Genomic DNA, 16,467 nt, shown 5'->3' on the forward strand with positions numbered 1-16,467 from the left:
CGTTGCTGAAACTATTAACCCAAAAAAATTGAATGAAGTTGTATTTATGTCAAATCAAAGTAACATGGTTTTAGGTTAACAAGACTCGGGAAAACAACAAAGATACAGATTTACAAACATGCAGCAATGATCCACACACACACTGAGTAAAGAATCAATAAGAATTGAGTGGAAAATCAAACCTAAGTGAACCGAAGTCAAACATTGTGCAAGATGCTCAAAACAGATCGAAGAACATAATCCCAAGAGAATGTTGTGGGTAAAGAAGAGATCCACTGATACAGAGAAAGTCCTAAGGTCAGTGGGAACCCAAAGCAAGAGCCCATAAGATCAAGCACCCACAAGATTCAAGAACCAGTTCCAAACAATCTATAGGACAGACTGAAAATGAAAGTAAAAAAAAACCTCTACATTATTCGAGATCCCAATTTATCCAAAATCTAAACCTCAGGAGCCACATCACACATAACCCAGGAACTAAAGCCCACATGATTTAAGATAAAGACCTTACAATTTCAAGACATATACTAAACAAGATCCAAGGCCCAGTCCATACAAGATCCAAGTTCCAGACCCCACACTGTCCAAGATCCAGACCTCACAAAAGTAAACACCTGGACCCGACAAGATCCAATGCCCAGACCATACAAAATTCAATACCTAGGCCATACAAGGTCCAAGATCTAGACCCCACAAAATCCAAGGCCAGACTTCACATGATCCAAGACTCATACCATATAAGATCCAAGCTCCAGACCCCACATTGTCCAAGAATCAGACCACACAAAATCCAAGATCCAAGACTTAAACACAGACATGTACCAAAACCCAGACTCTACATACCCAGACCAACATTAACAATGATTTATACTGATCCAGACTGACATGATCCAAGCTCCAAACCCACATAATCAAAGATTCAAATTTGACGTTATCCAATAACCCAACCCCAAGAAACCCAAAGTCCAGCATTCACGACATGCAAGTCTAAGTGCAATCAAAGGTCAAGACCCTGCCAAGCTCCAAATCCTATGCCCATGAAATTCACACAAGATCCCACATGTAGACTCAGACTCCATTTGACCAAAGACCCAGCCCCTCAATCGACTAAACATCATTTATATTACACAAATTTGAAAAAACACACACAAACGTGAATGTGTGACATTTCAATTTGACATTAGAAATTAGGATTTCTTGGTCACAGTTTTACATGGAAGCATGTAATGATTTACTAAGTGTATATATCATAGTGTGTGTAATCTTGAAACCTAAAAAGGCACATGGTTTTGATTTGAGGATGTACTTTATTTGGGAATATTCAATATTATGTAACAGATACAGACAGAAAGTAAAATGCACAAAGCCAAAACAACAGCAGAAATCTTGCTAGCAGAGAACATTTACTTTCTCTTTACAGTAAGTGAGATATCGGGTTAGATTCAAGATTCAAGATTCAAAGAACTTTATTAATCCCAGGGGGAAATTGCTTTGCCATGTTACAATTTCTCTCAAGAAGGAAAGAAAGAAAGAAAGAAAGAAAGAAGAAAATAAAATAAATATATACCTATACAGTATATATATACAAAAATGAAAAAAGTAAATCAATAAATTAAAAATGAATACGTAAACATACTTAGCTTTATATCTCACAAAAAAACAACCCTTGCAAATTCTACCACAGAGATTACATTCATCTTAACTTACATGGTTACAGATTAAACAGTAAATATTGCAGAGAATACTTCACCACTTTCTGAATCATCATCGGGTTACAGCATTAGTTTAAAAATAGTGTTGGTCTTACGAGAGGCCAAAAGCCACTGAAGTTCTCACAGCACACTAAAGCTACAGTGTTAGTGATGAACGCTACAAGGCACTAATATTAGGACAGAAGCGAGAGAAAAGGCATTTGTGAAGACACTGCTGGGATGTGATAGAGAATGTTGCTTAAGTGTTAGCAGAGATTAAATTATGCAGGAAATTTCTGTGAAGAGCCATGGCTGTTGAGGTTAGTTTGGTTTGAAGCTTTTCAACGGGTATGAAGCAGATACACAGTGTCCATGATACACAATAATACATGCACTAGGATAATCAGAATTGTCCTCTTCCTCTCACTGTCCTTCCTTCACTTTGCTGTCGTAAGTGCCCTGGCCCTTGTATGCAGTCACATAGCCACTGGTATCGGGGATTTCCTCTCTTCCGGCTTTGCCTTTCCCCTTTCCCGAGTCATCAAAGCGCTCCTTGTGAGAGCCGGTGTATTTAGTGCTGTCTGTCAAACGGTCCACGGCTCCCGCCTTCGCCACTTTCTAGACACACAGACATAGAGAGTGAAAAGAGACCATATTGATGGTTGTGTGACTATATGTGTTGGCCGGTAAGAGAAAATGTGGTCACAATTGTCAAATCCTCACCGTGATGCCAACGTTAGCAGGCTCTTTGCCTGCGATGAGGCCGTAAAGGAGCTGCTGGGCCTCTTCCTGGCTCTTCCCTTTAAAGCGCTTTGGAGCTAACTCCGCCAGTGCCTGGGTAAACTGCTCAAATGTAATCACACGTGCTGACTTGGCTCTAAAACACACACACCACTCAGATATTTGAATTCCATTTCCATTCTAATATTCCTCCCAATTTATTTCTTGCTAATTCCCGCCCACTAAATGGGAACATCGCACGACATCTAGCAACCTGGAAGGGGATATGAAATGTCATAGGGGAGCTAAACATATTTCAGGAGAACATCAAATTCCTAAATCTGTCTGCTTGACCTAAAATATGCTTGCAGTTAGCTAACGTGGCTCTGAACAACAGCAGAAACTACAGTGTTAGAGTTGCAGAGAATGGTACTTGTGTTGCTTCCTTCAAATTTGGGCAAACTCTTGCTAAATATATCAATATATCAGAATATAGCTTTTAAGGATTAACCCCAGTGGAAACACACTTGACTTTGCTGAAGATGATGTCCACGTCAGTGCTGGTGACTCCCTTCCCGTCGATCACCTTGCAGTCCTTGCACAGCTTGGAAAAGTTCTTCCCAGTCATCTCCTTCCCTGTGGCTTTGGTGTCTCCATGCACCGCAAATTTCTTGAATGCCGTCTCAACCTCCGCCAAAGATGCCGAGCCAGAACCTTCAGCCATTCTCCTGGAAAACAGAAGAACACAGGTATGAACAATGATGACAAGGACTTCCACAGAGAAAGATGCATAAAGAAACTAAAACTAAAGAGTTTAACAGAGAGATTGTCTACAATGTAAAAATAATATAGCAAAAGTAAATAATATACCAAAATAGGCCTACATGGAAAATTAATTAGGATAGAAAACGTTTATTTATAGAATGTCAATTCAACATTTCAAACTTTTCGTACTTTACTCTGTGATCTTAAAAAGATAAAGACAAGATAAAGATAAGTCTTATTACTCTCAAGGGTAAATTTTTAACTAGCTAGCATGTATCAATTAGATCTTAAATATGAATAATTTAAAGAGACAGTGACAGTAGAAATAACAAACATATTGGGAATATGAACATTTCAGTCATGTTTTGGTAAATTACTGAGAAAAGATTTGGTATGACTAAAATTACACCACAACTGAACTTAGCATAGACTGCTAACTGAATTTCTGTAGCTTCTACTATAGTAAAAAACATTGAAATTATGATTGTACTGACAATGTAAAGGTGCAATGACAGTTGAAATGACACAAATGTATTGAAAATATCATAATTTCTCTCAGATGTGTTGGCAAATTACTGAAAAAAGACACTGTATGGCTGAAATTACACTGTAAATACACTTAGCATAGAGTGCTAACCGAACGTCTGTGAGTTCTACTCTATTGAGAAACACTGGCACTTTGTGTCACAACTCATGAACTCTGAGCTAAGACCAAATCTTGACTTCTGAAGTAGTGAATACCAGAAGAGTGTGTCTGCTCACATGAAATGTTCTTGTAAACTAGAAGCGAACACACAGTCCTGCTTAAATGCAGCAAATGTTATTCCTTGCTAGCCTATAAACTTTTCCTCATTTACTGCTGATGAAATTGACCAGCTAATAGAAGCACTCACTAATCTCACTCAACAGGCACTCATGCTAAAAGCGCACTAAAAGCATTTTAATTCAGCAAACGACTTGAGTGCACAGCTTTATGAGCTTTAGGAGCGCACACACACACACACACACACACACACACCAAACTCCACTTCTAACAGACCATAGCTTCAACTACAGCTCATATTAAATAAGTGGAAAACAAATAGAGACTATATGAAGAAAGACAAAATGTGATTATTTACATATTATCAAAAGAAACTTGCCTCTAATTTTTGATATGATGTTCAATTTATTCCATTTATTCCATGTTTAATGTATTTCACATTGAGAAAGTTAGCAGCAGTAAGCGTGCTTTTTTATTTTTTTAAGTCCTCAAAGATTAACTGATGTTTACAATTTAGAATTTTTACATTTTTCATAAAACAGTGAATTGTTTATGTTTTTAAAACATGAAACAGATCAAATCAAATGTACAGATTTTTCAGTTGTACAATTACTCTGAATTGTAGTCCATCAGCCCAGATATGTTTGGTGTCTTTACTTTTGCACTGGGGTTACATCTTATTTTATCTCACCTAAATATATTCTTCTGTAAATATCTGCCTGAAACCACATCCAGTTTTCAGTGAATGTCACGCAGAATTACTGTCATCTATAAAAACTGAACAAAGCATCACTGCTGTGCAATTGTGCAATCCGAGACAACCAGAATCAGTTTTACCGAAACAATTTGGTATTTCTTTGCCACTAGGCTCCGACTTTACCAGAAAACTACGGGTAACTAGGATGACAATTTGGTTCCAGGTTGAACTTGTAAATACGGCTGTAACGTCTCTGCAATTACACACTATTACTCATTCTAATATGTTATCGTTTCCATAGTAACAGCTCATTCACTGGGAATTGTCAAATAAACAGATTAAATAAACAGTCAGAAATAGCTGATATGGTGAAGTTTTCTGTAAGGAGGTGTGTATTTAACATTTATGGAAGGAGTCTCCAGTGTCAGCGCCGTGAAACAGTTAGAGGTAAAGCTGTAAATTTATGTTTTCACAATGCAAAAGTTGACGTTTTTGCGGTTTCTCGGTAACATGACAAGCTACGTCTTTTAACGTTCTTTAACAAATAATAAATTTGTCACCGTTGCTGTGGTATGGGAGTAATAAAATGATTCACAGTGTGCTGTTAATTTCCTATAACAGCATGCCCTGTCGTGGTTTATTCCTTACTCAACAAATGAGATGATTCAGCTTAATGTAGTTGATGGAAGCACGTATATTAAAAATTGGAATGTATTTACAGAAAAGATGTCAGGTGAGGCAGACGTCCGTTGCTTGTTAGCTACATTAGCCTTTACAGCTCTTGTGTAAAACTACAGAAGCAAACATGGAACAGCACACACACACATTTTGGCTGAATGACGACATTTGGTGTAAGGGTGAAATTGTGCAAATTTCATTTTGGGCTAAATCATTTGCACCTGTCAAGAAGCAAACAAAAAACAAAAAGTGTCTTGCTTATTGGATCCCTCATCCTGAGCTTACAGCATTTGTTTGTCTGCTAGCCAGTGTGTGTGTGTGTGTGTGTGTGTGTGTGAGTGTGTGTGTGTGTAATTAAGAAGACAGCCTACCTGTGAATGAGGTGGTATGCTCCTAATCCTTATACTGCGATGCTTACACAAGGATGCTGTGTGTGTGTGTGTGTGTGTGTGTGTGTTTCCTCCCTTCTTCCCCTGATCTCTGTGTATGTATCCATCCGTGTGTGTGTGTGTGTGTGTGTGTATGTGTGTGTGTGTTTGCTATGACGTAACCCAGAGAATGAGGAGGAGGAGAAAAGGCACAGCCCAGCACAAAGCATGACATCATGGTCACTGTCTCACTCTTTTTTTGTCTCCCTCGCTATCTTTCTCTCCCTCTGTGTGTCTACATCCGTCTGTTTGTACTCATTCTCAATGTCTCGATTTTCTTCTCGATTTCATCTTACTTCTTCTCCCTCCTTCTGCCTGCACTGTTTGCTTGTCTCATTCTCTCTCCATCTTTCTCTCTGCTGCCACGCCCTAGTCAGTCACTGAAACCGGCACTGCAAATCGCTTTACACACACACACACACACACACACACACACACACACATATGGATGGGGAGAGAGAGAGAGGGAGAGAGACAAAGAGGTTAGAAGAAAATACAGTGCATGATAAAAGCTTAAAGATTTGCATGAAAACACAATTTTATTGTGTGCTGCTTTTTATTTCTAAATGTCCATTGTTGGTTTTTGTTTTTTTGTTTTGTTTTGTTTTGTTTTCCATCTTTTTGTATTTATTTTTAAATGCTCAGTGGTGGCCAAAGAGTCTTTGCTTCAGGTAGCCTGCAAATTCACAATCCTTGGAAAATTATAAAAACCCAAAACAAGCTAATTGTTCCCTCCAAACTCAAATGACAGCAGGATGCGTATAATTGCCTCATTCTTCACGCCGCCTCAACAAAGACAATCCAGTCTGCTTGCTGGTTAATTGAGAATTCTGAAATAGCCTAAATACTTTTAGGTAGGAGTACGTACCAGAAGTGCTAAAAATTTTTACAATGAGTCAGATTATTTGACTCGGTTCATCAATAAGAGTTGACTCTTTCAGCTCCTGAAATTTTTTTCCTCGACTATGACTATGGCTTTGGAATTGTTTAATGAAAACTTACTCTACCTTTTAATTCATTTAAATAATTGTTAGCAACTAAGGCATCCCTGCATTAATGTTATTGTGCCCCGTTGTGTCTGTGCTTCCATTTATCCTGATACTTGATCCCATAAGGCACTTTCCTCATAGACACAGCTGAGAGTCAAACACACGTCTCATCATTGATGCAAAAAACAAACAGCCTAGATTTTGGAAAGAGGCTTCCACAGAAACATTTTTGTGGTTATTGAAGATGAATGAATGGATAAATGAGTCTACTGAAAGAAACAACTCTTTGAACGACTTCGTACGACTTGGACTTTATGCACATTCGCCATGTATTGTCTTGCTTTGGGACTGTGATCCTGATCCTGAGGCTCAGTATTTCATCACATGTTTATGTGGTCGGATGGCAATAAAATAAGACTTGACTTGAAGAATGGCAATATACATTAAAACCAGCAGAACACAGTGATCACAGAGGTTCTGCCTGCTTCTATCCATCTACTGTAGCACAGAACCTGTTTTCACTGTTTTCTTGAACAACCATCTTGAGACTGACTCACTCTTTCTGTCGCCTCAAAAAATGAATAACAGATTGGGAATAATTTTACTCAACATCATCTGGCAACAATGATTTGCCCCAGTAAGTTTGCAAGAGGCAGAGCAGAGGTTCAAACTGAAACCAGGAAGGGAAATGAAGTGAAAAAGTGTTCTATTCTGCTCAGGGTCATGGTGGATCTGGTGCAAATCCCAGAAATCCTGGGTGTGAGGCGGGAATACAATCTGGATGGGATCCCGGTTCATCACAGGGCACCATGCACACACAAACTCACACTCATTTACACCTAGCGACAATTTAGTGTTGTCATTCCACCCATTGGCATGTTGGGAGGTGGGAGGAACCTGGGGAAACTGGAGGAAACCCAAACGAAGCTTCCAGCTGTACCACCTCTTTATTACAATCAATTTCTTCATGTCCTTGGGGTAAGGGTAGCTCGGTGGTTAACATTTTTTTATGCTAGCACACACATGGTTGTGAGTTTATATCCCAGATCCTTGGTTAGACCTTGAACTTCACAGCTCTTTGCTGTGGGTAGATACCACTTCACTTGCTAATGGTGCATTATGCAGAGAGCAAGTCAAAGATCGATTTTCAAGAGATTTTCAAAGATGGACTTTTTCAAGTGGCTTATTAGTGGCTACTGGCTTGAAAAAGGCGAGAAGGCATTTGTAGGCTTTCCCTGTGCCGTAGTAACATGAGATCTGCTGAAAACCATATGACTACTTTCACTTCATTTCCCTCTCTGGTTTCAGTTTGTGCGTCTCCATTGCAGAACGCTTGGGTGCAATGTTCCTGAGAAAAATTACTTGCAATCTGTTATTGATTTTTTTTTCACTTCTGGCACTCTTGCTTCTCGATGACTTTGAGGAGGGTGATTTGAAAGAATGAATGAAACCACAGAGGAAGAAAAAAAAATCAGGAAACATTTAAAGTGGTTGGACAGACACTGTACCTTCTGTACTTCAGTAACGGAAATAGTCCGAGTGGAACCGAAATTATTTGCTATAATGATAAATAATGGGTGAAACCACAGGATCCAACACAAAACACTGCAGATAGTTAGACAAGGCATTTGCTGGGGAAATACATTTATTTGCATTTGCAGAGTTTATCAGAGCACATTTAATGCAGTAGTGGTTTCAAAGCCATTTGGGCTCATTTCCTGTCAAAAATAATGGTATGTAAAAGCAACAATGATGTAACAAATCCATAATCACAAATCAGATACAGTCCTGATATTACAACAGCAAATACCTTTGCTACCTTTACAATGTAGACTATTTATGCTACTTTCATGCTACATTTACAAAACACCATTTACAATGATAAAACACATGATAATAGCTTTTGGGGTCTTTTCTTTAAAAATCTGACTGTAACATTTTGAAGGGCGTGAACTAAAGGGGCAGAGCTGAAACTAAAACTTCTTAACATCTCAAGTAAAAACCTTTTTTTTTTTTTTACATTAGCAGCTCTGAGTTTCACCATGTCTTCTTCTGAGAATGGCCTCTGTATAGTCCAAAACATAGTTAGGGATTGTGTGCTTGAAGTCAAGAAGACTTTCAGAAACGTGGGTGCTTATGACAAGAGAAAATCATTATATTACAAAACTCTTTTGTGCAAGCTATTTCTGGCAAGAGCCAACATGAAACATGATCTTTAAACTTTGTCTCTGGCAAGCTGAGTCCAGAATCATTATAATTCCCTCTTGTGGCCATTACAGGCACTGCTGAGTACCTCACCTCTGTCCGAACAGATCAAGAGTGCACTCAAAGTGAAGAGAACGAGGTATCTTAAATTGTGGTAGTTTTCATGTTGGACATGTTTGTCTGTAACCTAATGTAAAACTGTAGATTTTTATATTGCAGTTAAGATATACACTCCATGGGCATTTCATAGATGAATTAATAATTGTGGACAGAACTGTGCCATAGGTCTTGTTACAGATCCTGTCAAAAATCTGGCCTTGGGAAGAAAGGTGTACAATTTCATTAAACATTGTTCAGATCTTATTGCATATGAGTAAAAGTGTTTATCAAGGATGAGTTCTTCTCTTTTTCTCCCTCAAATACTTGAAAATCAGTTTGCAGGCTGAGCATCAAGCTCATTAGTGATTGCAATCCTGTAGAAGTCGTTAAGCTATGGCCCGGACTGACTGAGAAGCACAGGCATTTTTACACGTGTTAACAAAACTAGCGACCCAATGACCTTGACCAACATACTCACTGTCTCTCTCAGAGATGCACTACTCATGTTATGCCCACGCCTACCTGCATAAACCTGTTTGTTGTTGACACTATGCTAGTCCAGTCCACCACAATTTAAATGAAACTTGAGCACAGAAACTCTGAAATCTGGGGTGAGGATTGGTGGGAACATCTATCCAGTGAATGTGTGCAGGAGTCATAAATGTGTACAAGCAACTATATTAATGAGGAGCCTGTATCTTATGTCTAATTTACTTAGCTGGCTAACTCTCTAGTTAAATTTGGTCTCCTGAAGTTGAAACTAAAACAAATGAATAAGGATGTATAAATGTGGTTGATGTTGGGAAACCATGAGACCTATCAAAAATAGGAGCCATAATTCCTAACAACCTTGGGAGGTTTAATCATTTTTAATGGATACAGAGGTCTGTACATAAAAAGCACCCAAAAGTAGGTGTCCCATTTTGATGATATTTCTCAGTGGCATGAACATTAGAGGATGCATCAACTGGCAAGTTACTTTCTCTTCGGTACAAGGGTTTTTCAAGGGGTTCTTTGTATAACTAAGGGTTCTAAGCTTCATAAAAAATTTCTACTTTGGGAAACTTTTGTAGGTTTTTAATATACTGTACTAGGACCTTCAATGGTTTCCCCAGAGGGACAACTGAAGAATTCCTTTTTTCCAACAAGTGTATGTGTGTATCGCTTCATCCCATCTTTTCATTTCATCTTTTGATTGTTTCCATGCTGGTATCTTTCAATGTCTTGGACATGTGATCCACGATTACCTCTCTCAGCGTAAACACAGCTATCAAGCTACTATCTCTGTTTACATACAAGCAAGGTCTTACATTTACCTCCAGAATTTATGTTTGGCTTAGCAAACCAAGAGCTACTCTATAAATACAGGCACTGATCTTTGAGTCTCCCTCACACTACCACTCTTGTTTTTTCCTTTCTCTTCCTTGCACTAGTTCCTGTAAACCATGGCAGACTCCTATATGTGTTGTCTGTGTGCTGATGCACTGCGGGACCCCATCACCATTCCTTGTGGAGATACATTTTGCCTGGAATGTATCAAGATCTACTGGGACCAGTTGGACCACCTGGGCGTCTATAATTGCCCAGAATGTCGGGCAACCTTCACTCCTCGTCCTGTCCTGCGCCGCAACGTGCCCAGTGTTGGTTCTCGTGAACGTCACTCACCCTTAACAGCATTAACACCCATTCCAGACCTCAAGAGGGACTCATTGTGTGATTTCTGCACTGGCCGAAGGAACCGGGCAGTCAAGTCATGCCTGGTGTGTCTGGCGTACTACTGTGAGACACACGTCAAGCCTCACTATGAGTCAGCCACGTTCAAGCGGCACAAGCTGGTAGATGAGATGGGGCACCTGGATCGTAAGATCTGCCCACAGCATGAGAAGAGCCTGGAGCTGTTCTGCAAATCGGATCAGATGTGTATTTGCGTTCTCTGTACAGTGAGGGAGCACCGTGGACACAACACGGTTAGTGCCGAGGACGAGCGTGCCGACAAGCAAGTAAGACAGTTTTATAAAATCCAACATGTATTGAAAGACAAATACACACCTCTGACTTTTAGATACAGTTTGACCAAAACTTGCTGGTCAAAAGGAAATTGCAGGAATTGATAATTGCAGAGGTTCATGCTAAGATTATGTGAGATACAAGTGTTAAATAATAAAATTCATATTGCCCTGTGGCTAACTGGCATGTTGAGACATTTGAATAATGTAGACATTACAAAGGTTCTATGGTCTGCAAATTAAACTTCAAAGAGAACTTTGTGGGTTATGCTGATTTGAAGAATGCAGGATGTTCTTGAAGCAGTGTGGCTCTGTACAGATTTGTTTTGTCCAGCTCATGCAATTTATCCAGTGTAACTGACAAGACAAAATGAAAAAGGTATAACACTTGTTTATTTATGTTTTTTTTTTTAAAGTTTACTGTACATCTCTGAGTAAGAGCATCACCACATTACAGCTCTACAGTCCTTAGTTCGATCCTGAGCTCGGGTTACTCTCTGTTTGGAGTTTTGCTTGTTCTCCCAGGGTCCACATGGGATTCCTTTGGGTTCAGTGGTTTCCTTCCACATACAGTAAACTGCCCTTGGTGTGAATGAGTGTGTGAATGCGTGTACATGGTCTCCTGCGATGGACTGGCATCCCATCCAGGGTGTATTCCCATGTTGTGCCCAGTGTTCCTGTGATAGGCTCCAGCTCCATGACCCTGACCGGGATAAAGAGCTTAACGAAGATGAATGAATGAATGAAATCATTATCCTTTAGCAGAACAAAGTACATTCTCACAGGTACAAATGTTCTTCAGAAAGTGCTGGTGGTGACCCAGGCCGAAGTCCAGCGTGTTATCCAGGAGCGTATGAAGGAACTACAGGACCTCAGACACAATGTGGATGTTCTCAAGGCGAGTTCAGTGACCACTTTCAAGTACTGATTTATCCATTGCTGCCATCTGTTGGTAGGCATGCACTGTTTAGCCACTTTGCTGTCTAATGCCATCAAAAGCAATCCAGTAGTCAGATACTGAAAAAAAAACTTGTCATTTATGTAGTGAGATTCCAGGACTATAATCAATAGAATAACCTCTTTATAATTGGCCGTGGTTGGCAATATATTATCTACATTTCTAGTCAGCTGTGGTTCTTAAATAATGGGTTGAGACCCTAAAGCGTTTTGTGGAAAACAATTTTACAGTTTGGGGTTCTGGATTATATTTTAGATGCTTGAATTGCATTTAAGCTTTTAAACTGATTTTGGGTTGCAACTTAATGATAAACAACAAAAGTGTGCTCTGTGTCCTGACCAATGAAGAATTAGTGGTAACTCATGCTTTCTGCTGCCTCCTGGCTATAGGGTAATGCTCACCGTGCCCAAGCGGCCAGTGATAAGATCTTCAATGAGATGTTGCAATCTGTGGAGCGCTGGCATGCTGAGATTTGCCAGCTCATTCAGGCAAACCTGCAGGCTGCCATGGCACAGGCAAGTCATCCGACAGTAGACCTTCCAAGCTCAGTTGTCATTTTTGTTCTGTTATTATTTGTTCTACCCCAAACACATCTGATTATTGTTCCAGTCTTGATTGATGGAACAGACCTCCTGAAAACTTTAAATGCTAACACTTTAAATGCTAAACTGCCTGATTGATTGTACTTTTGCATAAGGCCCAAAATGCATTTATCTATATAAATATAAATTTATAAGTGAACATATCGACAGGCTGATAGCTATGTGGAGCGGCTGGAGCAGGAGATCATGGAGCTACAGCGGCGAGACACAGAGTTACGGCATATACTTGACACTGAGGACAACATATATTTTCTACAGGTACACCACAGCGTTCCTGAACTATCTACAGATATCTCTTCAAATTCAGAAGCTAATGCGCAGACACTGGAACTCACTCTTGGATACATTTAGAAACACACTACAGAAATGCACTAGATTAATAAACACCTCCCTATAGCAATAGGAGGCTTGGGTACTGTTACTAAAAACATCTTTATGTACATTGCAGCTGCTCAGATTTTATGGCTCTAGCATTAACTGCACATGATAGCAATTGGTAACAACTGACATCTACTGGATTAAGACTTGGACACCAATTGGCAATTAGTTATAACAAACTCATTATGGTGCAATCAACACTTTTGCAGAATTTTCCGTTGCTGTGCGTTGCCCCAGAGCCATTGGTGCCCAAAGTCCTGATCAACCAAGAGTTCTCCTTTAATGAGGTTACCAAAACGGTGACTGACATGAAGGAACACCTGGATGACATCTGCAAAAAAGAGCTGGACAACTTGTCCAAAAAAGGTGACTGATGATCTATCATACAACACTGGTTTATGTCAGGGTTTTCTAAACCCCTAAACATTTTGCTGTCTTCCTGTTTGCAAATACTACTCTTTTGGTGGGTAACAGCCAAAAGAGTTTAATCAAGGGTTCCCAGAGGATTGATTTGGGAAACACTGGTGTATGTGGCCTACCATTAGCAAGTATTCTTGGCCAGTGAACAAAAATGACATTTTTATCCCCCCCACCCACAGTGACTGACATCCCGGTCTATGTGTTAATCCCCAGGACTGGTGGTCGGTTTAAAGGTAAGATGACTCCAATGTCCATTTTTTTGATAGCATTCTCTTTAGAAGTCTTACAAATAGGATACTACCAAGATTAATCTTTCATGGTAAGAATTCCTTTAATTGGTAACTTTTAATAAATATTTTAGATAGTGTTTCCGCCACACCAACAAAAGCTGATCTTCAGGAGCCCAAAACTCGAGCGGACTTCCTCAGATGTAAGTTGCGATGATGTGATTGATCATGTGAGAATTAATGTATCCTGATGTTAGGAACAAACAATTAGCACACTTTCAGTTTGCTATTTGGAACGGGAATAGAAGCATCATTACCCACATATAATACTTTGTATGGATTTTGTACAGAAAATGCACATAAAGTTGTAAAATATAGTGATAAACAAATGCAGTGGCATACCAGTCAAGTCTGACAAAGCAAGAGGGTTCCTGGTGGATTTCAATGATTTAAAAAAGAAATTGCTCCAATAAGACAATGATATTGTTTATGAGGACCTGGTTTTAGAATTTGTATAAATAAATAAATACTCATGGATCTCTGAAATGTTCTCTTGGTGAACAGATACAGTGAGACTTACCTTTGACCCCAATACGGCCTATAAAGAGTTGGCCCTGTCCGATGGGAACCGCAGGGTCGTTCGGAAACGCATGGTCCAGTTTTACCCAGAGCATCCAGACCGCTTTGATGGCTTTTGCCAGGTATTTCTTGTGGATTTTGGTGATACTTACATTTCTTCTTCCTTTTTTCTGTCCGACGTTTACCTTTTTGTTTTACACTGGAACTACATAATGGAAGTCTCTCTCACTAATAATCTTGTGTAAATTTCTGCCTTAAGCCACAAGTTTCTGTTCTTTTGACAGTGGTGATTAGGACACAGTGGGAAATAGTGTCTTCTATAAGCATGAACTTAACATGAAGCTCATTTTGGTTATTTTATTACAGATGATCTAAAGGAGGGTTAAAATATTACAAATACAAAGTCTAAGTTTGAACATTTGTTTGGATTAAATTAGGTTAGAATATCCTGCTTTGTGACTCTGGAATGTGTCTGGTTTGTCCCAGGTCTTGTGCGCTGAGCCTTTGAGTGGCTTACGTCATTACTGGGAGGTGGAGTGGAGCGGCGAGTTCTCTGTTGGCGTCACCTACAAAAGCATCAGCCGCAAAGGCAAGAACTCGCACAGCCTCCTCGGCTATAACGACCGATCCTGGAGCCTACTGTGCTCCAACTCCGGATACTCGGCCTGGCACAACAAGACGGATAAAGATGTTCCGAGCATGCTCAGGGCCTCACGGATCGGCGTGTATCTCAATTACGCTGGTAATTCGGTGTCCTTCTACGCTGTCTCAGAAAACATGGAGCTCATCTACAGGTTCCAGGCCAAGTTCTCCGAGCCGCTATATGCTGGGTTTGGAGTCGGAGCCTCTGTAACGCTGTGCTCACCAGAGAAGATCACACAGCTGTACTCCTGAGGATAAGAGCAAGCTGAAACATGACTTGTCCTGCTTTCAACAGAGGCCAAGGACAAGGACAAGTTAATGTTCTTTGAATATTTCGGAGTTCTTAGCTGCCCAGTAGGCTTCTACTTGGAACCTTCTCATAAAAGACCACCCTGTTACAGGGTCCTCCATACCAGAAAAACTTAACAAGTCATTTCTTTCTATACTTACCTATACATATTAGCATGCTAATGAACTAGCATGCTTACTAGCCAGCCGACTAACATAATGGCATCATGTCATGTATAAGCAGGGGTGGAAGAAGTACTGAGAAATTGTACTTTAGTGGATGTATAGATAATGTGTCAAAATCTTACTTTTAAATGTATTCAAGTATTAAAACATAAAAGAGGAAACCATCATTCAGTCACTGTACATTTGCTGCTCATATGCTTGACTGATGCTACGTAGTTTGCTAATCAATGAATCTGAAGTAAAATATCTTGTAAATATCTAACATCTACCATTAGCTAGAATTTGACTTGCTGCCTAGCCAGGTACTGCAATTGATGCTAGTCAAGTCAATAACCTGGCGTTAGCAAAGACAGCAAGTTAAATATAGGCAGTTAACATTAGCAAATTAGCAAAGCATACCTTTTTAAAATTACCTGAACTTCATGTCTTCGAGGGAGGTAAAGGAGACGCCTCATTTTATACGCGTCTTTGTTTACTCCAGCAGATTGAAATGTTTTACTGAGGTAGGTCCAGGGGCGCTCATCCTCAAATTCAACACTGCAGTCCAGTGGAGCGAACATATTCAGACACACGGATAGCTATCAAGCTAACTACACTGTAGCAGGAGAAGGTCACAGCAGATGATGATAATACAATAATGCTCAAGTGAAGTATAAATACAACAAAATAATACTTAAGTATAGTTAAAGTACAATTACTCAAGTAGTTTCCACCCTGTTTATAAATGGAGTAATGTAGTTATTAATATATTTAACATGTTCTTTTGTAGCTTTTTGATATTTTGAATAAATACATACAATCTGTAACAATTAAATAATATATCCAAACAACATAGTCTATCTTTCAAATGACAAAGCACTCACCATATTACAAAGCACTTGTGTCCTAATATTATGTCCTAATTTTATATATCAAATAAATATTTCCTGGATCCTTTGTTCAGCCTAAGTTGGTAATAGCAGGAATGTAAAGCATGCTAATTAACGTCAACTCATTAACTCGCTGTCAAATCACTGAATTGGCAATATAGCCGACTCGCAATCAGATGCCCAGCGGGGTTTTAATCCCAGTACAGGAAAGCCTGATGTTGATTTATTATCCAGTTCAGACAGCCATAAATGCAGCACACAAAGCAAGTTAACATGT

At 39.5% G+C, this 16,467-nt stretch overlaps 2 protein-coding genes across 2 annotated transcripts in view; one reads left to right on the top strand and one right to left on the bottom strand.

Moving 5' to 3' along the window:
- Positions 1-1,287: 1,287 nt before the first annotated feature.
- On the bottom strand, positions 1,288-5,857 carry tppp2 (tubulin polymerization-promoting protein family member 2). Its single transcript, XM_026921809.3, has 4 exons — positions 5,686-5,857; positions 2,939-3,139; positions 2,415-2,568; positions 1,288-2,309 (listed from the first exon to the last, which is right to left on the bottom strand). The coding sequence occupies exons 2-4, from the start codon at positions 3,133-3,135 to the stop codon at positions 2,115-2,117; spliced, it is 546 nt and encodes a 181-aa protein (XP_026777610.2). The 5' UTR covers positions 3,136-3,139; positions 5,686-5,857; the 3' UTR covers positions 1,288-2,114.
- A 4,509-nt stretch (positions 5,858-10,366) lies between these two features.
- Positions 10,367-16,467, top strand: part of ftr84 (finTRIM family, member 84) — a 6,642-nt gene continuing 541 nt past the window's right edge. The window contains 9 exon segments of the mRNA XM_053230279.1: positions 10,367-11,035; positions 11,844-11,939; positions 12,389-12,514; positions 12,752-12,859; positions 13,189-13,345; positions 13,579-13,706; positions 13,709-13,829; positions 14,191-14,327; positions 14,692-16,467. The exon segment at positions 14,692-16,467 is cut by the window's right edge and continues 541 nt beyond it. Of these exon segments, the coding sequence (XP_053086254.1) occupies positions 10,481-11,035; positions 11,844-11,939; positions 12,389-12,514; positions 12,752-12,859; positions 13,189-13,345; positions 13,579-13,706; positions 13,709-13,829; positions 14,191-14,327; positions 14,692-15,099 (1,836 nt within the window). The 5' untranslated portion in view covers positions 10,367-10,480 and the 3' untranslated portion in view covers positions 15,100-16,467.

The sequence above is a fragment of the Pangasianodon hypophthalmus genome, chromosome 27 (genome assembly GCF_027358585.1).
Source record: "Pangasianodon hypophthalmus isolate fPanHyp1 chromosome 27, fPanHyp1.pri, whole genome shotgun sequence".
NCBI lineage: Eukaryota > Metazoa > Chordata > Actinopteri > Siluriformes > Pangasiidae > Pangasianodon > Pangasianodon hypophthalmus.